General features: G+C 47.4%; 1 protein-coding gene across 1 annotated transcript in view; it reads right to left on the bottom strand.

Annotated features, from left to right (window-relative positions):
• Window positions 1–3,513: 3,513 nt before the first annotated feature.
• Window positions 3,514–26,341, bottom strand: part of LOC142313150 (uncharacterized) — a 219,894-nt gene continuing 197,066 nt past the window's right edge. Inside the window, 5 exon segments of the mRNA XM_075352139.1 lie at window positions 3,514–5,886; window positions 7,792–7,905; window positions 8,094–8,211; window positions 14,958–15,439; window positions 15,813–15,950. Of these exon segments, the coding sequence (XP_075208254.1) occupies window positions 4,376–5,886; window positions 7,792–7,905; window positions 8,094–8,211; window positions 14,958–15,439; window positions 15,813–15,950 (2,363 nt within the window). The 3' untranslated portion in view covers window positions 3,514–4,375.

Raw genomic sequence — 26,341 nt, 5'->3', positions numbered from 1 at the left:
CAAACCTGTGTTGGAGCGGAGGAGACATTTCTCCTCCGCTCTGACACTCCTCCTCCCCTAGGCTGCAGTGGGTTGCCTAGGAGACAGAGGAGCGTCAGAGAGCAGCGCCGGCGCCGTCTGCTGGCCGCGTGGGAACTGAGGACCCAGCAGCGCGCAGCGGGGGAGCGTGTGCAGGTAAGTTGTGTGTTGCTTTTTTTTTTTTTTTTATAACTCGTGTGCGGCAGCGGCAGCAGCAGCATGGGGTGGGAGAGGGGGAACGCACATGGCAGCAGGGGGGTGGGAGAGGGGGAACGCACATGGCAGCAGGGGGGTGGGAGAGGGGGAACGCACATGGCAGCAGGGGGGTGGGAGAGGGGGAACGCACATGGCAGCAGGGGGGTGGGAGAGGGGGAACGCACATGGCAGCAGCAGCAGCATGGGGTGGGAGAGGGGGAACGCACATGGCAGCAGGGGGGTGGGAGAGGGGGAACGCACATGGCAGCAGGGGGGTGGGAGAGGGGGAACGCACATGGCAGCAGGGGGGTGGGAGAGGGGGAACGCACATGGCAGCAGGGGGGTGGGAGAGGGGGAACGCACATGGCAGCAGGGGGGTGGGAGAGGGGGAACGCACATGGCAGCAGGGGGGTGGGAGAGGGGGAACGCACATGGCAGCGTGGGGTGGGAGAGGGGGAACGCACATGGCAGTGGCAGCGTGGGGTGGGAGAGGGGGAACGCACATGGCAGCGGGGGGTGGGAGAGGGGGAACGCACATGGCAGCGGGGGGGGTGGGAGAGGGGGAACGCACATGGCAGCGGGGGGGTGGGAGAGGGGGAACGCACATGGCAGCGTGGGGTGGGAGAGGGGGAACGCACATGGCAGCGTGGGGTGGGAGAGGGGGAACGCACATGGCAGCGGGGGGTGGGAGAGGGGGAACGCACATGGCAGCGGGGGGGTGGGAGAGGGGGAACGCACATGGCAGCGTGGGGTGGGAGAGGGGGAACGCACATGGCAGCGTGGGGTGGGAACATACATGGAGAAAACATGCGTGCCAGGATGGGGGAAACATGCGTGCCAGGATGGGGGAAACATGCGTGCCAGGATGGAGGAAACATGCCTGCCAGGATGGAGGAAACATGCATGCCAGGATGGAGGAAACATGCATGCCAGGATGGGGGAAACATGCATGCCAGGATGGGGGAAACATGCATGCCAGGATGGGGGAAACATGCATGCCAGGATGGAGGAAACATGCATGCCAGGATGGGGGAAACATGCATGCCAGGATGGGGGAAACATGCATGCCAGGATGGGGGAAACATACATGCCAGGATGGAGGAAACATGCATGCCAGGATGGAGGAAACATGCATGCCAGGATGGAGAAAACATGCATGCCAGGATGGAGGAAACATGCATGCCAGGATGGGGGAAACATACATGCCAGGATGGAGGAAACATGCATGCCAGGATGGAGGAAATATGCATGCCAGGATGGAGGAAACATGCATGCCAGGATGGGGGAAACATACATGCCAGGATGGAGGAAACATGCATGCCAGGATGGAGGAAACATGCATGCCAGGATGGAGGAAACATGCATGCCAGGATGGAGGAAACATGCATGCCAGGATGGGGGAAACATGCATGCCAGGATGGGGGAAACATACATGCCAGGATGGAGGAAACATGCATGCCAGGATGGAGGAAACATGCATGCCAGGATGGAGGAAACATGCATGCCAGGATGGAGGAAACATGCATGCCAGGATGGAGGAAACATGCATGCCAGGATGGGGGAAACATACATGCCAGGATGGAGGAAACATGCATGCCAGGATGGAGGAAACATGCATGCCAGGATGGAGGAAAACATGCATGCCAGGATGGAGGAAAACATGCATGCCAGGCTGGAGGAAAGCATGCATGCCAGGATGGAGGAAACATGCCACGATAGGGAACATTTACCAGGAAGGGGTACATTTACCTGGATGGGGTAAATTAACCAGGATTGGGAACATTTACCAGGAATGGGGTACATGCCGGGATGGGGGAACATTTACAAAGATGGGCAATATGTCAGGATGGGGTACATTTACCAGCATGGGGGAACATGCAAGAATGGGTAACATTTACCAGGATGGAGGACATTTACCAGGATGGGGCCATGATGGGGACAAATATACCAGAATGTAGGAAATCTATATCAGGATGGGAGACATGTTTACCAGGAAGTGGCCAGGAAGGGGGACAGAACTACACAATGAAAGGGGAGGGGAGCAACTCGTACGTCTTTATGGGATTTCGAGATGTTCAGACTTTGAAATGTAGATGTGGATTACAGGTGACATCTGAATCCATTCCAGGCTAAAATCTCTGTCTAATATGCTGCAATTTATTTCCAGAAAGATCAATCCAACTGCTGTGTCTGGAAAGGGCAGGGGCTCAGCGTCCATGTGTGGTAAGCATGAGCGTGATGCCCTCTGCTGAAGAGAAGACGGCAAAGGTAAGATTACAATCAATTCTTTATATAATAGGATTAGTTGGCACTTCGGAAAAAAAATTGGGTTTAGGGCTACAGTTTGGGCACTCGGCCTGTAAAAGGTTCGCCATGACTGTACTAGGATATATATATATATATATATATATATATATATATGTATAGCTTGAAGATGGCTGCCATTTCCTGTTTGCACCCGAGACAGATGGACACAAGAAATTCCTGGAGTCTGGACTGTCCAATCAAAGAGAGGATATGCAGATCCTATACGTCATGAAGCCCCCTACCTACGATACTTGATTGGACTAAAACTTTTGTTTACACCCCTTTTACTTCGTGGTCTAGCTGTGTCCAAGAATAAAGATTTCAGTTTTGCCTCAGCTTTGGTCGTGAGAGGAAGAGTCATAATTGATTTCAATTAATTATTATTCTTTTTCGCTGTGCACAAACGACATTTTAATTGGGAACAACGGTCAGATCGAAAAAAGGGATCACTTGTATCCCATCCTTAACAAAACAATACAGGGGAAACACAAATGCTACCAGCTGAGTCCAAGTACATAGCAAAAATCAAAAACGTATCTTAGGAGTAGCTACAACAGAAGTATATGGAACTACAGGAAGAGATGACTGCTGCAGATCACAGCCAGGAACAACTATAAACCGCACCCAAAGCACCCCAGGGTGAGGTTTATAAAGGAAGTCAGAGGCTGGCAACTGAGAGGAAAAACTGACAGTTTCCCAGGGTCATAGAGTTCGCTGCTGCAGAAACAGAGAACTGTCAGATAACAACACGTACTTCCAATCTCTGGTATTTTCTAACACTCGCTGCCACTTGATTGTCCACCGGCCGTTACAGCTCTGTGACATCCCCTCACTATCTTTGTGCGAAATGTCTACAGCTCTGCCTCAGCTCCAGAGGTTCTGAGCAAAATCATCACATCCACACAACAGAGAAAGATAGGCATGAAGAATATATATTTGACAAGCATTTATTAACAAATCAACACGTTTTGAAATGCAACTACATACCATGTTCCTATCTCCAATCTGGGGATGCGCTTTTTAGTAAATAAAGCAAACCTTTCACAAATGTTCCTAAAGGCTCTTGAAATACCCAACTTACTAGCAAAATAGAGCCCGAATTTCCATTTTGTAGGATCTCAGTATGCAGAGCGGGATCCCAAAAATCTCTGCAGCTGATCTAAGCACGAGACATTGCTCTCTCAACTAATCCAGCGCGGTCACATACTTTTATAAGATTTTACTAAACTACTTAAGAAGGATCATGCAGCGCTGGGGTCGTAGTGCTCACTCTTTGATGGTGAGAGTGATCTCTGAGGGTTGTGGGATCACACAACCTGGAAGTTCCTTTAGTGACTCTTCCAAAGGTTTTGGTACTGGATTATATTTAGAAAATTCACTAATCTGGGCTCTCCACTGCTTTAGTAATAAAAAAGGTAGCCACAGATTTGTCATGGCACTATTTAAGGGGAACATCAAACACAATGCGCTTGATATTGGGGGATATTACCCCCGTAACAGTGTCAGAAGCAGATTCCAAAACAGTGCTTCATGACTACATTTTTTTGCTTCAATCTTTTTTCCTATTTTCCTCCTTCAAAACCTAGGTGTGTCATATAGTCTGAAAAATAGGATAAGTTTAAAAAGAAAGAAAATGGTTCTTTCCCTCACCAATTCTTACTTGAGAAATTGTATCTGATTTTTGGATAAAGCACTTTAAATTATAGTACATCATGATGGTTTCTTCTTTGTGACAACAGGATCTGACTAATGATAAAAAAAGTTTGGCAAATTAGGAATGCAAGAATGGCTGCTCCGCTCTGTGCTTTTCTTATGGTCGACAAGACTTGAGTTACATGTTAAATATTTGAAATATTCACAACATGAAAAAGGTTCCTTCCCTGTGCAGCTTCTTCAGATGTTTAATGAGATCTGATTTCTGAGAGTAACATTTTCCACATTCAGAACATAAAAATGGTTTATCCCCTGTGTGAAGTTTTCCATGATCAACAAGACTTGATTTCCTAGTAAAACATTTGCCACATTCCAGGCATGAAAATGGCTTCTCCCCTGTGTGAGATCTTTGATGACTAACAAGTTCTGATTTCCAATTAAAACACTTCCCACACTCTGAACATGAAAATGGCTTCTCCCCTGTGTGAATTTTCTGATGTCTAACAAGGTCTGATTTATGACATAAGCATTTCCCACACTCTGAACATGAAAATGGCTTCTCCCCTGTGCGATTTTTCTGATGTCTAACAAGATGTGATTTCTGAATAAAACATTTCCCACACTCTGAACATGAAAATGGCTTCTCTCCTGTGTGAATTCTTTGATGCTCAACAAGTTCTGATTTCCGAATAAAACACTTCCCACACTCTGAACATGAAAATGGCTTCTCTCCTATGTGAATTTTTTGATGCTCAACAAGTTCTGATTTCCGAATAAAACACTTCCCACACTCTGAACATGAAAATGGCTTCTCCCCTGTGTGAATTTTCTGATGTCTAAGAAGGTTTGATTTCTGAATAAAAGATTTTCCACACTCTGAACATGAAAATGGCTTTTCCCCTGTGTGAGATCTTTGATGCACAACAAATTTTGATTTTTGAATAAAACATTTCCCACACTCTGAACATGAAAATGGCTTCTCCCCTGTGTGAGATCTTTGATGCCAAACAAGTTCTGATTTCTGAATTAAACATTTCCCACACTCTGAACATGAAAATGGTTTCTCCCCTGTGTGAATTTTCTGATGTCTAACAAGGTCTGATTTCTGAATAAAACATTTTCCACACTCTGAACATGAAAATGGCTTTTCCCCTGTGTGAGATCTTTGATGCACAACAAATTTTTCTTTTCGAATAAAACATTTTCCACACTCTGAACATGAAAATGGCTTCTCCCCTGTGTGAATTTTCTGATGTCTAACAAGGTCTGATTTCTGAATAAAACATTTCTCACACTCTGAACATGAAAATGGCTTCACCCCTGTGTGAGATCTTTGATGCCAAACAAGATCTGATTTCCGAATAAAACATTTCTCACACTCTGAACATGAAAATGGATTCTCCCCAGAGTGATTTTTTTGATGATTAGCAAGGGTTATTATTCGAGTAAAATATTTTCCACATTCTGGGCAACAAAATGGCTTTTCCTTTGTAGGAGCCATTTCACGTTCAACATCCCTTCTGTAACTTTTATTTTGCTTACAATTCTGTGATAAATCGGAATTTTGGACTTGTTTGAAAAGATCAGATGATAGAGCTTTCTGAGGAAGGACTGGAGGTATATCTGGGACAAAAGCATGCTCTTCATATGTATCATCTTTTACAAATTCTGAAGATATTAGAGGTCCATCTGAATTCCCAATACAGTCATCTGCTAAAAATAAATACAATGTTATTATTTTATAACGATATTATCTTGAATGTACATTTATTTTTTTTAAATTATAACATCAGCAATTAAATTAGGAAAAAATGTATTCTGAATTTTTTGTCTAATTTCGACATCTATGAGTAAAAAGTGTTTTACACGCTGCAACATCGCTAGCGATAGCTAGCGATGTTGCGCGCGATAGCATCCACCCACGTCGCTGTTTCGTAATGGGAGTAATCGCTGCAGTAGCGAACAATATCGCTACGGCAGCGTCACATGCACATACCTGCTTAGCGACGTCGCTGGAGACACCGAACAATCTCTCCTTTAAGGGGGCGGTGAGTTCGGCGTCACAGCGGCATCACTAAGCAGCCACACAATAGCAGAGGAGGGGCGGAGATGAACGGCCGGAACATGCCGCCCACCTCCTTCCTTCCTCATTGCCGGTGGACGCAGGTAAGGAGAAGTTCGTCGTTCCTGCGGTGTCACACATAGCGATGTATGATGCCGCAGCAACGACGAACAACCAGCGGCATGCACCACCAACGATATTATGAAAACGAGCGACGTGCCAACGGTCAACGAATTTGGATGTTTTTGCAATAGTTGATCATCGCTCCTTTTAGTCACACACGATATCGCGAACGGCGCCGAATGAGCGTCACGAACACCGTGACCCCGACGATATATCGTTAGCGATATCGTTGTGTGTAAAGTACCCTTTACATCTTCGTTAGCTCGGATCTCCCATTCCTAGCACTAGTTCTCTGGAATGTGCTACAGTAAATAATCTGATTGATTTTCACAATGTGACTGCAGGATAATGAGGGATAGGGGGCTCGTATACTGTCTCTCACGATATGGGGCCCTAAGCTATTTCTAACCTCTGGATTACCCATGAAGATGGAGATGCCAGAGTCATGTGCCTTACTATTTTCCTGACCAGATCTAATCTGTTATCCACCCGGGGAAGGAAGGGACAGGAATATGATGGAAACACAGATTAAGACAGGTGGAAAACACAAATTAAGACAGGCGAGACACATTGAAAACTCACAGAAATAAACAGTGTGAGACTAAGGAAAAAATCAAGAGCAGGAAAGCAGGAACAAAAATACAAGGGTTAACATCACAACAGCTCACAGCAGTAATGCCTAACAACCACCTGTAAGTCTGGATCACAACACCTCACCAGACTAGTAAAGGTAAATTATAGCAGGCATTAATGAAATAGTCCAGCCAGCATATACAGAAGAGGAGCGAACGATACTTTCTACTTTAGAGCATGTGATCAAAGACATTGTCAAAAAGGTCCTTAAGCAGTCCGATAATAGGCATATAAACACTGGGGCCGCTAGGAGAATGGAGGCCCTGTGAAATTGCTCAGTTTGCACTTTCTTTCCCCTAATGCCAGTCCTGCATGCCCGCCTGTCTTCTGGTCACTTCATTTAGACTACTGTAATTAATAGACCTTTGGTTACATCATGTCACATGTCTTTGCAGTCATCAAAGGTCCTTAAACAATCGACCTTAGAATACAACTGATGGGGTCCCTAGGAGAGTGGGGTTCCTGAGAAATTACACAGTTTGACTCTTCCCAACGCTGGCCCTGACTGTAACTAGGGCTTATTTTTGGAGGAAAGCTTATATTTCAAGCCTTCTCCAACAATCCGATAAAATTATGCTAGGTCTTATTTTCGGTGTAGGTCGTCTTTCCGAGTAAACAGGGTATTCATGAACCCTCTGCAGGTCTTTGAGTTGCCATCATAATAACATAGAGAAGGCACTAGAAACAAACAGCAGAAGAAGCAGAAGCAAAGAAAATACAGCTGAAAAAAAACAGAGCAGAAAGCCTAAAAATGTAAACACAAAATTAGTGCAAAAAGTACATGAGTAGATATCTCTTACTAGATAGAACTGGAGGAAACACATCCTGAGGAACATCGGGATCTTCTTGTTTACAGTCCTGTGGGAGAAGAGGACGGGGACATCTCTCTGGTGTTGTCCTCTTACTCGATAGAACTGGAGGAGACACATCCTGAGGAACATCGGGATCTTCTTGGTTACAGTCCTGTGGGAGAAGAGGACGGGGACATCTCTCTGGTGTTGTCCTCTTACTGGATAGACCTGGAGGAGACACATACAGGGACTGAATTCATTCCTTACATACAGATAATTATAGGCTGTGTGTATTTAGTCCTGTCTGTTACCTGGTGATGTGAGGGGCTGGGGAACCTCCATCATGACGTCCTTATACAGATCTTTGTGTCCTTCTAAATACTCCCACTCCTCCATGGAGAAATAGACGGTGACGTCCTGACACCTTATAGGAACCTGACACATACAATGATACCATCATCCCCGATCCCTTCATAGCGTTACTGTATAATGTCCCAGCATTCCCAGCAGTGTCACCTCTCCAGTCAGCAGCTCAATCATCTTGTAGGTGAGTTCTAGGATCTTCTGCCCATTGATGTCCTCATGTATCGGGGGGTGAGGTGGAGGCCCCGTGATTGGGCTCAGGGGTCTTCCCCATCCCTCAGACACAGGGGCCTGACAGCGCTCACTAGAGGTCTTCTTCACTACTGTGTAATCCTGGTTATGGAGAGACACAGTAATAAATCTCACTCCAGACATTTCCAGAGTCCTCACCTCTCCAGTTCTGTCCATCTGTTATTCCCATAGATAAGAATGATGTAATGTGACGTCATCAGAATCTCTCACCTCTCCAGTAAGCCAGAAGAGGATCTCTAGGGTGAGGTGCAATATCCTCTCCGCCATCTTCTCCCTGTCTCTGTCCATCCTTGATGGGTCAAGCAGAACAATTATATAGAAGATCTCCACTGAGAGGATCCGATATTGTAGGGATCTGAATGAGAAGATAAGCCGGTGTAAGCACATATAAAATACAATTACTACAGTTGTGATATCGGTATGAAGCAATAATGCGAGCACTTCACACATCTAGAGGTGACAGAGAAGATTCCTATGTGTGATGAGCTTCTGTCATGACGTAACATAATCACAGTAACATAATAATCAGGGCGGCACGGTGGCTCAGTGGTTAGCACTGCAGTCTTGCAGAACTGGGGTCCTGGGTTCAAATCCCACCAAGGACACTATCTGCAAGGAGTTTGTATGTTCTCCCCGTGTTTACGTGGGTTTCCTCCCACACTCCAAAGACATACAGATAGGGACTCTAGATTGTGAGCCCCAACGGGGACAGTGTTGCCCTTGTATGTAAAGTGCTGTGGAATTAATAGTGCTATATAAATGAATAAATATTATATTATTATTTTTATAATTTTAGGGCTATCGAGATAAGGGATAGGGGGCAATTTACTTATATTTCTCACTAGCTATAGTACCCGAAATTACCCAGGATAGTAACTAAATCTCTCTCCAACTCTCCCTGGATGGGATATATATAATATATATATATATATATGTCGCGGGCGGAGGAGGGGACGCCGCGCTCTCCCACTGCTCGGGGTCCGGCTGCCGCTGCTGCCGCTGCTGCTCGGTGGCTCGAGCGATGGGCCGGATCCCGGGGACTCGAGTGGCGCTCCTCGCCCGTGAGTGAAAAGGGGATTGGTTTTGGGGATTTATTTTTCGTGACGCCACCCACGGTTGTGGTGATTGTGTGGACACCACCGCTGCTCTGTATGGGGATCCCGGGAGTGGTGGTATGGAGCAGCTAGATGTTGGCCCTCCCCTCCGTGGGTAGGGGGTTGGTGGTCCCGGGGCCCGATGATGGGGAGTTAGGATGGTTGACAGGCGGGTTATGGGGCCTGTTGAGGTGCAGGGACGCAGGGGCAGCGCTGTGCCGCGCGGCACGGAGGTACTCACTCAGCCCAAGGATGATGACACAGTTCACGGTAAACAAGCGGCTGGTTGGACGGGTCCCTCGGACGGCTGCGGTGTTGATGTTCCCTGCAAGTTAGCGGTGACTGTCTCTTCCCTGCACCTAAATACGGTTGTTAGTAGCGATGGAATCCCACGGGTAACCCGCTCCCCAGCTTGGATATGAGCCGGAGGAGCCCTTCTTTTGCCCGCAGGCGCTGGCCCTGAGAAACTGGTGCCTTGGCGGTGGCGGTGTCTCTCCAATATGGTTGGACGGTTGCCTTCAATCGGGACTTTGGCTGTTGGGAGACCCGGAGGTCCCCTTCACTGACGGATTTGGCAAATTGTACGGCGACTCCAAGCCTTGCCGGGATCCAAAAGGCCCCTGCCAATGGTGCTGGCTTCTCTTTGTGTACCGGTCCGGTACCGCCGGGCCACCACCCGTCCACGGTCCTTACGGTAGACTCCAATAGGAGACTCCTGCAGACGGTCACCGCCGTCTGCTAACCTTGCTGTCTCAGTCCGGGGCACACACCCAGACCAACTTCAGGCTCTGTCACTCTACTTCACTTCAGCTCCTTTCACTTGCTCCTCTACCACTTCCCTCTCACTTCCTTCAAATCCCAAACTAAACTGCCTGGTTTTCCCGCCTCCAGGGCTGTGAACTCCTCGGTGGGCGGAGCCAACCGCCTGGCCCACCCCCTGGTGTGGACATCAGCCCCTGGAGGAAGGCAACAAGGATTTGTGTTCTGATCTTGGTGTGCCTGCAGGGAATGTGGGGTGTTTGGTGGTGTCATGACCTGTGACCCCTGGCTTGCCCAGGGCATCACATTATATATATATATATATATATATATATATATATATATATATATATATATATATATATATATATATATATATATATATATATATATATATATATATATATATATATATATATATACTGTTACACTGTAATATATATATCTATCTATCACATACACAGACATACACACACACACACACACACAAACACATACAAACAAACACATACACACAGAGTGTGGAAAATACCTTGAAAATCAAAATTACTTACTGGTAATATTTTTTACCAGAGCCCATGACAGTACCACCAGAGACAGAGGTCCATCCATCTTAGGACATGAAACCCAGTGAAATAAAAGGGCGATACCTCTCCCCCGCAGCAGTTAGGTTACAGAGCAAGAGAGGAATACCAGGAAACAATATTAATATAAACCTCCACCAACACATAACAAACTAAGATGTAGCACCTCGACCCTACACAACCAAAACTAAGCAGAGGGTGAAGCAATGGTGCTGTCATGGGCGCTGGAAACAAAACATTACCGATAAGTAATTTTCATTTTTCTCTTCCACCATGAAAGCACCACTAGAGAGATTTTGATTGATTCAAGCACCTTACGGAGGGAATCACCACTTGTAGAACCCTTCTACCAAACATTAAATCCACCATGGAAGAAAAATCCAATCTATAGTAATTAAAAAAGATGCAAGGGGAAGACCAAGTTGCAGCCTTACAAAATTGGTCAATAGGTACCTCCGTCTTTTCAGCCCAGGAAGTCAACACCGCTCTGGTGGTGTGAGCTGTCATGCCTTTGGGACTTGGAATGTTCTGGGCTACATAGGCTACACTAATTACTTTCTTGACCCATCTTGCTAAAGTACTTTTAGAGGCTACCAGGCCTTTCCTAGCCCCCTATAAACAAATAAACAATGCTCGACTCCTCCTCCACGCTGTAGTAGTCTCTAAGTACTGAATCAGTGCATCTCTAACATCCAGGGTATGCAGCTTTCCTCTTCCTGTTTCTTGGGGAAGGCACAAAAAGAAGGCAGAATTATTTCCTGGGATATATGGAAGGACTTGGCAACCTTGGGTAAATACGCAGGGTCTGTTCAGGTTCTGATCCTATCCTCTGAAATTTGGGTGTATGGAAGATTGGAGGATAGGGCCTGTAGGTTGCTCACTCTCTTGGCTGAGGTCACCGCTACTAGAAAGATAGGGTTTAGACTGAGGAGCTTTATAAGGGCTTGAGCTAGGGGTTCGCAATCCAGCAATACGTTTAAATCCCAAGGATGAATTTTTAGGGAAGGGAGCGAGACTGCTCTCTGACAAGACTTTAAAAACCTCCTGACCCAAGTATGCCCTGCTAAATCATATTTGAATAGGGCTCTCAAGGCTGAAACCTGAACCTTTCTGTAAAATCTCTAGGATGGAACCCAAAGGAACTTTCCCCTCAGGTTGCTCTTTCGAGGAAGAGAGGAACGTCCTCCAGATCCTGCCATAGCTCTTAGTGGTAACTGGCTTCCTGCTCTGCAAAAGAGTAGAGACCAGATTTCCGGAGAATCCGCGGCTCAGTAACAGGCCTCTCTCAAATTCCAGTCTGTCAAATGTAGGCCTGGAACCTAAAGCGGGCTTTACACACTACGATTTCGCTACAGCGATCTCGTTGGGGTCACGGATTTTGTGACGCACATCCGGCCGCTGTAGCAATGTCGTAGCGTGTGACTCCTAGGAGTGATTTTGGATCGTTGGAAAAACGTCCAAAATCGCTCCTCGTTGACATGGGGGTCGGCTGCCAGTTATCGCTGCTGTCGCAGGGGCAAAGTTGTTCCTCGTTCCTGCGGCAGTGCACATCGCTACGTGTGACGCCGCAGGAACGATGATCATCTCCTTACCTGCCTCCGGCCACAATGCAGAAGGAAGGAGGTGGGCGGGATGTTACGTCCCGCTCATCTCCGCCCCTCCGCTTTCATTGGGCGGCCACTTAGTGACGTCGCTCTGACGCCGAACGGACCGCCCCCTTAGAAAGGAGGCGGTACGCCGGTCACAGCGACGTTGCTATGCAGGTAAGTATGTGTGACGGGGGTGCCGGATTTTGTGCGTGAAGGGCAGTGATATGCCCGTTTCGCACAAACGATGGGGGTGGGTCGCATGCTAGCGATATCGGGCGGGATATCGCAGCATGTAAAGCCACCCTAAGGGTGAAAAGCCGGGCCCTGAGAGAGAAAGTTCAGGATCTCTGGAAGAATCCATGGTTCTGAAAGAGACAGTTTTCTTAGCCAGAAAAACCAAGGCCTCCTGGGCCAGAAGGAGGTGATCAAAATTACCGTTGCTTGATCCTCCCAGATTTTCCTGAGAACCACTGGAATCAGCACGAGTGGGGGAAAGATATAAAGCAGGCCCAAGACCCAATGAATCTGGAAGGCATCTACCACCGAAGGATCCTCACGGGGATTCAGGGAACAGAACTGGTCTACTTTTTTGTTGGCTCATCTGACAAATAGGTCTACCATCGGGGACCTCCAAAGTTCTACTATCTCCCAAGTTCAGGGACCACTCCCCCTGTCGGAACAGATTCCGGCTCAAAAAATCTGCAGTTACATTTGAAGGCCTGTTATGTGCAGAGCTGAAAGCGAAATAGAATGACTCTGCTAAGGATAAAAATTCCTGAGCTGCGTTCATTAGGGCGAGAGACCGAATGCCCAACTGGTGGTTCAGATAAGACACAGACACCCTGTTGTCTGACATAAAGCAGACATGGTGGCCCTGTAAGAGAGAAAGAAATGTCTTTAAGGCTCTTCCCACAGTCAATAATTCCTTTATATTGGCAGAAACCTGACTCTCCTGGAAGCTCTACTTCCCCTGGGCTACTATCCTCTTAGATGGGCCCCACAGCCAAATGCACTCAAGTCTGTAGTAATGATGTCTGAGACCTGAACTACTCAAGGGACCACTGCTGACAGGTTTTTGGTATTTAACCACCACTGCAGAGGGTCTAAGACCCTTTCTTCTGAGAACCCCCCTAACCAATTTTTTTTTTTTTTTTAGCTCTTAGCACCTCCTACTGCAGGGGACGAGAGTGGATCTGTGCCCATAACACTGTGGGGATGCAGGATGTCAGGGATCCCAGTAAACATATGACTCTCCTGAGGGTCGTAATTAGCTCTCTTATCCTGGAGGACACCAAGGTCTGGATGTTGAGGATCTTTTCTGTATGCAAGTAGCATAACCGAGACTGGGAAGCCAGAATCAGTCCTAAAAAGGACTGTACTTTTAATAGTTGTCGCCTTGATTTTTTAGATTTAATAGCCACCCCAGGTCTGCCAGGATCTTGGTTACTAACTGGATCTGGGCACTGCAATGTTCTTCTGAGTGTCCTACTATCGAAAAATCATCCACGTAAGGCATAATAGTATCTTCCACCACTTTGGTGAATACTCTTGGGACAATGGCTAAACCAAAGGGTAGAGCCCTGAATTAAAAAATACCTAACTCTCCTTGCCAAGGGAGGGCTACTCTCAGGAACTTCTGATGAGATTGAAGAATAGGGACATGGTAATACACGTCCTTGAGGTCTAATACCCCCATGTAGAAATTTAGGAAAAGCATTTTTATTGCTGATGTTATTGATTCCATCTTGAAAAGATGGTGCACTAGGTGTTTGTTTAGCCCCCGCAGATTGATTATTGTCCGGTAGGAACAGTCTGGTTATGGAACAAGGAAGAGGCGGGAGTAGTATCCCCTGCGCTACTCTTCCTTAAGGACTTCCACCAGGACTCCTTTGTGGAGATCTAATATCTCGTCTCTCCTCCATCTTGCTGAGCGATGCTATTATTTATGACCCCTTGGGGGTCGAATTAAATTCTAACCTGAGCCCTTGCCTTATTACTCGCTTAAGCCAGTCGTTGGAAGTCATCTTTTCCAAGGTATGGAAAAAGTAGTCTCCTACTACCTTTGTCCCACCTGGGTCATGATGTCACTGGGTTGATTTTTGCTTTCCGTGGAAGGACTACTAAACATAAAGCCTGGGTGCCTCTTCCTACAATCTTTCCAGGAATCCTGCCCTCTGAGGGGCTTCCTCCTGGGGTATTTTCATTTCCGAAAGGAATGACACCTAAATTGAGTTGAGGAGAAACTGGGAATTTTTTTTTTTACTATCTCCAGCCTTATCCAAAATCTCATCCAAGGCTTTCCCAAACAAGAAGTCTCTTCTGCAGGGGATGGAATAAAGTTTATATTGAGACTGGTCATCTCCCGGCCACCTTTTAAGCCTCTCCTGGTGGAATTAGATAGTGCCGCCGACTTTGCTGACGGTCTGATGGAGTTGGCTGAAGCATCCGCCAGGAAGTCCGCCGCTCCTTGAGCCAGAGGTAGGGAGGAGAAAATTTTATCCCTCAGAATGTCATTTTTTTAATTGAGTCTCTACCTGCTGCAGCCACACCATTAGGGATCTTGTCACATAGGCATTAGCAATAGCTGGTCTCAGGGCCCCAGCCAACACCTCCCAGGAGCCCTGCACGTAGCCGTCCGCATTTCTATCAAGATGATCTTTTAGGCACCCCAAATCTTCAAATGGGAGGGAAGACTTCTTTGCTGCTTTGGCTACCGCTACATCAATTTTAGGGCTTCTGTCCCAACAGGCGGCTTCTGATTCTTCAAAGGGGTAGTTCCTCTTGAAGGAAGAGGACAGTGTGGCACTCTTGTCCGGATTCTTCAACTGCTCCTCCACTACCTGTTTGACCTTATCATTAATTGGGAAGGACCATCTCTTCCTCTCTTTCAGACATCCAAACACAAGGTCCTCCAGGGATTCAGGATCCTTAATGTCCATCAGCCCCATCGTCAATCTAACCGCCTTAACTATCCGGCTAACTTTTGGGAAGCAAGGTCTTCCACCTGGGAACTCTTCTGAAGAAGATGACGAGGAAGGTGAAGAAACAGTAGAACCTGAGTCTTCCTCTGACTCTGATGATTCCCCGGAGTCTGAGTCCTGGGACACAACTCTCTTCAACCTCTTGGGTTCCGAGACGGAAAGGACTCCTTTACCTCAGCCTTGATTATACCTCTGAGATTAGAGGTGTGGTCTGGGGTATCCTCTCTAATAGTTTCCAGAATGCAATTCCTGCATAATTCTGTGTCCCAGGTGGTAATGAGGTGTTACACAGAATTCCTTTTCTAATTTTAGTTTTGATCAACCTCTTCCGGGCTACTTTCTATGGGACATGGGAAGACAAAAAATAAGCGGAACCCCAGTTAGCCGGATGAACCGAAGTCTACTTACCACTCTGCAGTAAAAAGGGAGGTACTGGATCGGGAGTCTGCACCAGATCACCGGAATCCACCGTCCGCAAATCCTTGTACTTCTGGCTGGCACGGCTGCTGGAGCGCATTTGCTTCTGCTGCAGCTGGTCCTCCATTGCTGGAGGAAGGCATAAGCGCCTCTTACCCCAGCTGCAGATCCTTTTATCCTTATGGCCTCCTCTGGATGTTTCTTCATGGGCGCTGCCATGTTCCGGACTCCGCACATGTGCAGATGCACAAACCGGTTACCTGTTACCATTATACGGCCATGACTGCTGACGCCAGCACAAACTCCTGGAACTTCCTCCGGCATGATTGAACCGCCAGCCTTCTGAGGGCTGCATGGCGGGTGCTCAGTCCTGGACAGCATCTTGAGAGAATCCTCCTGCGCCCCTGGATCTTCGTCCGGCGAGTTTGAACCACTGGCTGCACCTATAGGTCGCCCAGCATTTACGCAGACAGCGCCTGGGCAGAGGATTCTCCTGGACCCTACCATGTTCGCGCTCACTACCGCAGGGGACCACGGCCCTGAGGGGACGCTTCCGAGGTTTAGCTCCGACACCACAGCAGGTAAGCTGTTCTGCCAGTGTCGGTTCAACCCCTGGATACCGCCATCTTCACCGCTGCTTACACAGATGGACTCTGGGTCTCCCATCTTGGGACAGGAAACCAAACTGATTTGGAGGAGAGGTACTGCCCTTTTATTTCTGTGGTTTTCTTTTCCTAAGATTGGTGGACCTCTGTGAGGGACGCCAGGCTAAGCAACAATCCAAAGGGCTTTATCGGAACCACAAAGATAAAGCACCAAACATAAATTTAAATCCTTAAAGTTTGCAAGGAGTCCACAACAAAACAAAAAGATCCAGGGGCGCCTCTCGGTATTCCAACGCCAGGGAAATTATGGCAATGGTCCTTATAGGAGATCCTTGAGTCCAACAGGGTGAACAACAAAACACAATCCCACGTGGCCACTGATCTCCAATCTGTGACAGTCCATATACAGGCTCTAGGATCCAGCCTCAGCTATAGATCCTAGTCCTTCTCCAGCCGAGATCCAACTAAATGAACTAACATGGGTCTCATTGTTCAGCTCTCCTGGGATCAGCCCCTAAGGTGGGCCCAACTCCGCCTGGACATTTAATGACAATTGATACATGAATGGACTTCAGACTCCTGGCTCTGTTCTGTTTACCAAGTTGTGGATTGGAGAAGTCCCATGCTGAGAAGAACAAACAATCCCCACCAGTAGTACATACAGGACAGTCAAGGAGAGACAGATTATTACACCATGAGCACAGGCGGGGGAGGGACACACTGTTACAACCTCTCTTTCTGGTGGTGCTGTCATGGGGAAAAGGAAAATTCTGCTTACAGAGACACTCCTTAGTTGCCCTCGCTGTGTGTGTTGGATCAATATCATGCTGCCAGACCCAGCCATGAAACATTTTCAATGTTTGTAGTAATAACAAGAAGGATTTGCGGGGCACTACTTCCACTGAGGACTGTCCACATCAAACAACCAGCGGCTAGTTGCAGAAAGCACACGCGGTGCTATTGATCTCTGCTGTGACAAGAGAAAACTTCCAGGTCGGACTATACTGAATACAGCTACGGGGTGCTTGTTCCAAAAGCATCAGAGCATGAGACATTAAGCAAAGGGAGAAAAAAGGAACAGCACTCACCGGTAATTGCTGTGAAGTATTCAGGTTTATTTCATGGTCGGAGGATACATGCTTCGGCGTTACAGGGAGGGAATGAGGATGGTTAGCACAAAAAGACTACGGCCGTTTCGCCCCTGTAGGTGGGGCTTCGACAGGTCTTCAAAGACCCGTCGAAGCCCCACCTACAGGGGCGAAACGGCCGTAGTCTTTTTGTGCTAACCATCCTCATTCCCTCCCTGTAACGCCGAAGCATGTATCCTCCGACCATGAAATAAACCTGAATACTTCACAGCAATTACCGGTGAGTGCTGTTCCTTTTTTCTCCCTTTGCTTAATTTTTCAATGTTTGTACTGAGGGAAGGAGGTTGTTAGACAATATCTTGTGATACATGACCCCATCAATCCTGCATTCAATACGGTGCAGTTGTCCTGTACCCTTTGCAGAAAAGCACCCCCTAATTATCATGTTTCCATCCCCATGCTTCATGGTTGTATGTCCTTGTCATATCCTCCTCTACTCTGTATAGAGCAGTGTTTCTCAACTCCAGTCCTCAAGACCCACCAACAGATCATGTTTTCAGGTTTTCCTTAATATTAGACAGGGGATAATTCCATCACCTGTGCAACATTAAGGAAATCCTGAAAACCTGATTGAGGAAAACCTGAAAACATGATCTGTTGGTGGGTCTTGAGGACTGGAGTTGAGAAACACTGGTATAGAGGATGTCTCGCCCATGATGTAAATCATCATTTTTTAAGCACATATTGTGAAAATAAAACTTGGAAATCTTAAACCTGCTGGGGAAAATCCTTCACTCCGGAGCGCTGGACACAATCCCGTTTTACTTCATGCTTCATGGTTGGGACAATGTTCTTGGGGTTGTACTCATCCTTCTTCCTCCAAGACGACGAGTGGAGTTGATACCAAAAAGTGCTATTTTGGTCTCATCTGACCACATGATCTTCTCTGATGCCTCCTCTGGATCATTCAGACGGTTTTTGGCGAATTTCACAAAGGCCTGGACATGAGCTGGCATGAGCAGGAGGATTTTAATCCAGGACGGTGTAGTGTGTTACTAATGGTAATCTTTGAGACTATGGTTCCTGCTGTCATTAGGTCATTGACCAGGTATTCCAGTGGAGTTCTAAGTTGGTTCCTGACCTTTTTCAGAATCATCCTTACCCCATGAGGCAAGATCTTGCAAGGAGCCCCGGACCAAGCTTGAGAGTCATGTTGTGTTTCTTCCATTCTCTAATAATTGCACTAACAGTTGTTGCCTTCTCACCAAGCTGCTTGTCTATTGTAATGTAGCCCATCCCAGTCTTGTGCAGGTCTACAATTTTGATCCTGCTGTTCTTAGATAGCTCTTTGGTCTTGGTCATGCTGGAGAGGTTGGAGTGTGACTGGGTGTGTGGACAGGTGTCTTATATACAGGTAACGAGGTCACACAGGTGCAATTAATACAGGTAGTGAGTGCAGAGTAGGAGAAAAAATAACAGGTCTGTAAGAGCAGTGTCACTTTGACAGGTTATAACTCTGGAACGCTTCAACGGATCCTGGCGATTCTAGCACTGTTTTTTTCGGGACATATTGTACTTCATTAGATAATAAAACAAGCGCACTATGAGAAGCACCCGTGGAATCCTTTTAGCGTTAATAATATTAGAATTGCTCACCTTTGTTGGTTGTGCGCCCCCGCACAACTTCAGTGTCAGTTTATCAGTCTGGAGTTCCTCCGAACAGATCCGGTGTCCAGGCTTCAAGAGTCCAGATTTGGGGTATCGTTGTCGGCTACTGATTTCCACCGGCACCATGGAATTCAGGTTTTTGTTCCTCAATCCTCCAGCTGGCCAGCTGGATTTTTTTGAAATGTCAGCAGGTCCTTTGCAGCTATTACCGATTCCCAATAGGGAGGGGGTATATGGATAGTTATTTCGGTCTAATATAGCGCAATGAGGATATTTGCTGGTATTAGTTATTTGAACTTTATTAATCAGGCACTCCTATTATTACAACGCGTTTCAGCAGAATTGCTTTCATCAGGTATAATAGGAGCAGTCTCCTATTATACCTGATGAAAGCAATTCTGCTGAAACGCGTTGTAATAATAGGAGTGCCTGATTAATAAAGTTCAAATAACTAATACCAGCAAATATCCTCATTGCGCTATATTAGACCAAAAGAACTATCCATATTGTACTTCATGTCAGTGGTAAATTTAGGACGATATGTTTTGCATTTATTTGTAAAAATGATGGAAATTTGGTGAAAATTTTGAAAATTTCGCAATTTTCAAAATGTGAAATTTTTTACCCATAAATCTGAGAGATATGTAAGACAAAATAGTTACTAAATAACATTTCCCACATGTCTATTTTACACCAGCGCAATTTTTGAAAAAAAAAAAAATAAATTTCGTTAGGAAGATAGAAGGGTTCAAAGTTCATCAGCAATTTTTCATTTTTCCAACAAAATTTACAGAAATACATTTTTAGGTACCACATCACATTTGGAGTGACTTTGAGAGGCTTCGGTAACATAAAATACCCAAAAGTGACCCCATTCTAAAATCTGCACTCCTCACTCTACTCAAAACTACATCCAAGAAGTTTATTAACCCTTTAGGAGTTTCACAGCAATCAAAGCAATGTGGAAGGAAACAAAATGAAAATTTTACTTTTTTTTAAACAAAAATGTTACTTTAGCCATAAAATTTAGCATTTTCACAAAAGGGTATCAGAAAAAAGGCACCATAAAATTAATTGTGCAATTTCTCCTGTGTACACCGATATCTCATATGTGGTGGAAATCAATTGTTTGGGCGCACAGCAGGGCTCGGAAGGGAAGCAGCATCATTTGAATTTTTGAAAGCAAAATTGTCTGGAATAATTAGCGGATGCGATGTTGCGTTTGGAGACCCCCTGAGGTGCCTAAACAATAGAGCTCCCCTACAAGTGACCCCATTTTGGAAACTAGACCCCTCATGGAATTTATCTAGATGTTTAGTGAACACTTTGAACCCCTGGAGGCTTCACAAAAGTTTAGAATGTTGAGCCTTGAAAATATTTATTTTTTTTTACCACGAAATCGTTATTTCAACTAGGTAGGTTTTTTTTCCACAAGGGTATCAGGAGAAAAAGGAACACTAAAATGTATTGTGCAATTTCTCCTGAGTACACCGATACCTCATATGTGGTGGAAAGTAATTGTTTGGGCGCACAGTGGGGCTCTGAAGAGAAAGAGCATCATTTTATAGCAAAATTGGTTGGAATCATTAGCGGATGCCATGTTGCGTTTGGAGACCCCCTGAGGTGCCTAAACAATGGAGCTCCCCCACAAATTACATCATTTTGGAAACTAGCCCCCCCATGGCATAAATCTAGATGGGAAATGAGCACTTTGAACCCTCACGTGCTTCATACATTGAGCCAAAAAACAGTACTTTTTTGCCACAAAAATATTATTTTAGGCTCAATTTTTTAATTTTTACAGGTTTAACAGGATAAAATGGACCACAAAATTTGTTGGCCAATTTGTCCTGAGTACGCTGATTCTTCATATGTGGCAGAAAACTACTGTTTTGGAGCTCTGCTACATACACACATACAGACACACATAGGTCTGCTACATACATACATACAGACACACATAGCTCTGCTACATACATACATAGCTCTGCTACATACATACATAGCTCTGCTACATACATACATAGCTCTGCTACATACATAGCTCTGCTACATACATACATACACACATAGCTCTGCTGCATACATACACACATAGCTCTGCTGCATACATACACACATAGCTCTGCTACATACATACACACATAGCTCTGCTACATACATACACACATAGCTCTGCTACATACAGTACATACACACATAGCTCTGCTGCATACATACACACATAGCTCTGCTACATACATACACACATAGCTCTGCTACATACATAGCTCTGCTACATACATACACACATAGCTCTGCTACATACATATAGCTCTGCTACATACATAGCTTTGCTACATACATACACACGTAGCTCTGCTACATACATATACACATAGCTCTGCTACATATTGACACACATAGCTCTGCTACATACATACAGACACACATAGCTCTGCTACATACACACATAGCTCTGCTACATACATACACACATAGCTCTGCTACATACATACACATATAGCTCTGCTACATACATAGCTCTGCTACATACATACATAGCTCTGCTACATACATACAAAGCTCTGCTACATACATACATAGCTCTGCTACATACATACACACATAGCTCTGCTACATACATACACACATAGCTCTGCTGCATACATACAGAGACACACACGTGGCTCTGGGGGGCCCACACACGCAGCTCTGGGGGACCCATACAGGCGCCTCTGGGGGGCCCACACACGTGCCTCTGGGGGGCCCACACACGTGCCTCTGGGGGGCCCACACACGCGGCTCTGCAGGGCCCACACACACAGCTCCGGGGGCCAGCACATATGGCACCGGGGGCCAGCACATACGGCACCGGGGGGGCAGGGCATACACCTAGGGGGGGAGAAGCCCATACAGCTCACCGGGCCCATAAATCGGGGGGCGGGGAGGGCACATACTGCTCGATCACGGTGGAGAGGGGGCCCACACAGCGTCGGAAAGAAGTGTTGTGCTGGGGGTCGCTGGCTGGCACTGCGCCTCCTTCATCTGTGGGACTGAGCAGGATGCCGTCGGTAGCTCCGCCCACAGATGAAGTTCAAACCAGGAAGTCTGCATGCCTCAAAGGGACGGCGCCGCAGATTCCTGCCGAGGACTGCGGTCCCCAGAACTCGGCCCGGGGGCAGCAGAACTAAGGCGAGTGGGCCCAGGCCAAGGTGCACCAAAACTGACGAGGCCGAGTGGGCCCCCCGGCTCTCCAGGGCCCTGGCATTTGCCCGGGTATGCCGGGTGCTGACGCCATCTCTGGACCAAGGGAATGAGCATCTTTTGACTTTTTAAATGGAAAATTAGCTGGACTCGTTAGCCGCTCCATGTTGCGTTTGGAGATCCCCCTGATGTGCCGAAACAGTGGAGCTCCCCCACATGTGACCCCATTTTGGAAACTAGACCCCCCCATACAAAAAAAATATTAGTTTGGCGAAATAAAAAATACGGACGTCAGTAAAAAAAAAATAAAAAATAAGCGCCTGCAATGGACACTAAGGCAAGTGACACACATGAGAACGATGCACGAATCTTGCATCGCATCATCCAGCACAGCCGCACACTCCTGTCTGGAAGAGAGAGACCGTGCCGGATGATGCGATGCGAGACTCGTGCATCGCTCTCACGTGTGGCACTGGGCTGACCCTTACAATATTTAGTAAAAAATACTGTAGTTGAGGATTACTACAGTATCATTTTACTAGCCCTCAACTAAGTTTATTTGTATTTCTTTCTTAGTTTACAGAAAAAAAATCAGGATGACTGCACGTGCTGCAAAAGGGGGGGGGACTAGGTGGGATGGAAAAAAGGATGGATGGAGTATGGGAGTGAGTGCAGAGGATGGAGGAGTGGCGGCGGATGGGAGAGGGCGCGTCAGATGGAGGAGCGGCGGCGGATGGGAGAGGGCGCGTCAGATGGAGGAGCGGCGGAGGATGGGAAAGGGCATGGCGGATGGAAAAGCGGCGGAGGATGGGAGAGGGCGTGGCGGATGGAGGAGCGGAAGAGGATGGGAGAGGGCGCAATGGATGCAGGAGCGGCAGAGGATGGGGGCAGGGTGGAAGGGGAGTGGGAGGTGAGATTGGGGATAGCTACCTTACAGGATGGATCCAGGCAGCAGGATCACAGCAGATGGAGGAGGCAGCAGATCCGAGAGGGGGAGAGGAGGCAGCAGATGAATAGGAAGGGAGAGTGCGGGCAGCAGATCGGGGAGGGGCGCAGCGGCTGATGGAGTGTGGCGGCAGATGCAGGGGGGCAGTGGCAGTTGCAGGGCGGCAGTGGCAGATGCAGGGGGCAGTAGCTGATGCAGGGGGGTAGTGGCTGATGCAGGGGGGCAGTGCCAGATGGGGGACAGCGGAGGTAGATGCAGGGAGCAGTGGCTGATGCAGGGGGGCAGTGGCAGATGGGGGTTGGCGGCGGTAGATGCAGGGGGGGTGACGGCAGATGCAGGGGGGGGGGACGATGGCAGATGCAGGGGGGCAGAAAAAGGAGCAGAGCAGCGGCGATGCACGGGCGCAGCATATGGAGGGCGGCGGATAAGCTGGGGTAGTGGCTGCGGCGGTGGATGATCAGGAACAGCGGTGGATCGGGGGCAGTGACTTACCTTTGGGCACCCCAGGGATCGCTCTCCTCAGCTTCCACGGACGGAGAAGCTGGGGAGAGCGTTCACCTACAGATCACCAGTCCCAGAACAGAACGGTGATTGGAGAGATCGGTCACAAGGCCGATCTCTCCAATCAGAGCTGGGAGAGGGTGCAGGAAAGCTCACCCTGCTCCAGCCAATGAGCAGTGCTATAGCTGCACTAATCATAGCTGAGTTTCAATGTTTCAGCCATTTTCAATGAATGGCAGAAACATTACACTGGCTGTGATTGGCTGACAAACGCCGCTCAGCCAATCACAGCCTCTGTAGGTCCGGGGAGGAGACACCACCCCTCCTGAGGTCAGGTACAGGTCCTCTCCTTCCCGAATCTGCAGTTTTTGCACACCGATCGCGGTCACCGGGGCTCCGGGGCCGCGATTTTGCCATGACGGATATATCAGTCATGGATCTTTAAGTACCAGGGCACCATGACGGATGTATCCGTCATAGGTCGTGAAGGGGTTAAAATGTTGTTTGTGTCCTAAAATGGTTTGAAAAAAAATAAGTCAACAACTTAAAACAACAGGTTCTAAATCAGGAAAAATAACAAAAAAAAGCACGACTAATTTATTTGACAAAGTTTTGATTCTTTCTAACCACAAATTAATAGAAATAGACACAGACAAATAATAAAATGCACAAATGAAAAATTGCCCGATGCGAAGGGACAAACATTCTTAATAATGGGTGAAACACGAAGCATCAGAGAAAGTTGATTTTTCAGATGTAAAATTGGAAACGCAGTCAACCTCGGACTGGCCCACAGGAGGAGAGGAGAATTCCCGGGTGGGCCCCTCTGCAGGAATGGACCCCGGCCCCTATATATGAGCAGTAGTTGGCACAATACACTTGATTCGCTATAAAGGATCTGATCATCATTTACCGAACTGTCCAGTGTATTCTTATATAGAAGCAGCGGGAAATATGTGACTGAGGGGAAGGGGACATCTGCCCGGAGCTGAGCAGCCCCCCAGAGTCAGTGTTACAGGAGGGGCTCTGCCATCCGAGGCCAACACTGACCGCGAGTGTGAGGAAAGTCTATAGAGAGCGTGACGGTGATAATAGTGTGTACAGCGCCGTGGAGTATGGAGGCGATATATAATAACCTGCACCTACCTCCACCTGCAGAGCCGCACACTAGATATATAATACCCTGCACCTACCTCCACCTGCAGAGCCGCACACAGATATATAATACCCTGCACCTACCTCCACCTGCAGAGCCGCACACTAGATATATAATACCCTGCACCTACCTCCACGTGCAGAGCCGCACACTAGATATATAATACCCTGCACCTACCTCCACCTGCAGAGCCGCACACTAGATATATAATACCCTGCACCTACCTCCACCTGCAGAGCCGCACACTAGATATAATACCCTGCACCTACCTCCACCTGCAGAGCCGCACACTAGATATATAATACCCTGCACCTACCTCCACCTGCAGAGCCGCACACTAGATATATAATACCCTGCACCTACCTCCACCTGCAGAGCCGCACACAGATATATAATACCCTGCACCTACCTCCACCTGCAGAGCCGCACACTAGATATATAATACCCTGCACCTACCTCCACCTGCAGAGCCGCACACTAGATATATAATACCCTGCACCTACCTCCACCTGCAGAGCCGCACACTAGATATATAATACCCTGCACCTACCTCCACCTGCAGAGCCGCACACTAGATATATAATACCCTGCACCTACCTCCACCTGCAGAGCCGCACACTAGATATATAATACCCTGCACCTACCTCCTCCTGCAGAGCCGCACACCAGATATATAATAACCTGCACCTACCTCCACCTGCAGAGCCGCACACTAGATATATAATACCCTGCACCTACCTCCACCTGCAGAGCCGCACACTAGATATATAATACCCTGCACCTACCTCCTCCTGCAGAGCCGCACACTAGATATATAATACCCTGCACCTACCTCCACCTGCAGAGCCGCACATTAGATATATAATACCCTGCACCTACCTCCACCTGCAGAGCCGCACACTAGATATATAATACCCTACACCTACCTCCACCTGCAGAGCCGCACACTAGATATATAATAACCTGCACCTACCTCCACCTGCAGAGCCGCACACAGATATATAATACCCTGCACCTACCTCCACCTGCAGAGCCGCACACTAGATATATAATACCCTGCACCTACCTCCACCTGCAGAGCCGCACACTAGATATATAATACCCTGCACCTACCTCCACCTGCAGAGCCGCACACTAGATATATAATACCCTGCACCTACCTCCTCCTGCAGAGCCGCACACTAGATATATAATACCCTGCACCTACCTCCACCTGCAGAGCCGCACACTAGATATATAATAACCTGCACCTACCTCCACCTGCAGAGCCGCACACTAGATATATAATACCCTGCACCTACCTCCACCTGCAGAGCCGCACACTAGATATATAATACCCTGCACCTACCTCCACCTGCAGAGCCGCACAC

The sequence above is a fragment of the Anomaloglossus baeobatrachus genome, chromosome 5, assembly GCF_048569485.1.
Source record: "Anomaloglossus baeobatrachus isolate aAnoBae1 chromosome 5, aAnoBae1.hap1, whole genome shotgun sequence".
In the NCBI taxonomy this organism is placed as follows: domain Eukaryota; kingdom Metazoa; phylum Chordata; class Amphibia; order Anura; family Aromobatidae; genus Anomaloglossus; species Anomaloglossus baeobatrachus.
The sequence above is the reverse complement of the archived record's forward strand: the minus strand, read 5'-3'. Positions and strand labels throughout refer to the sequence as shown.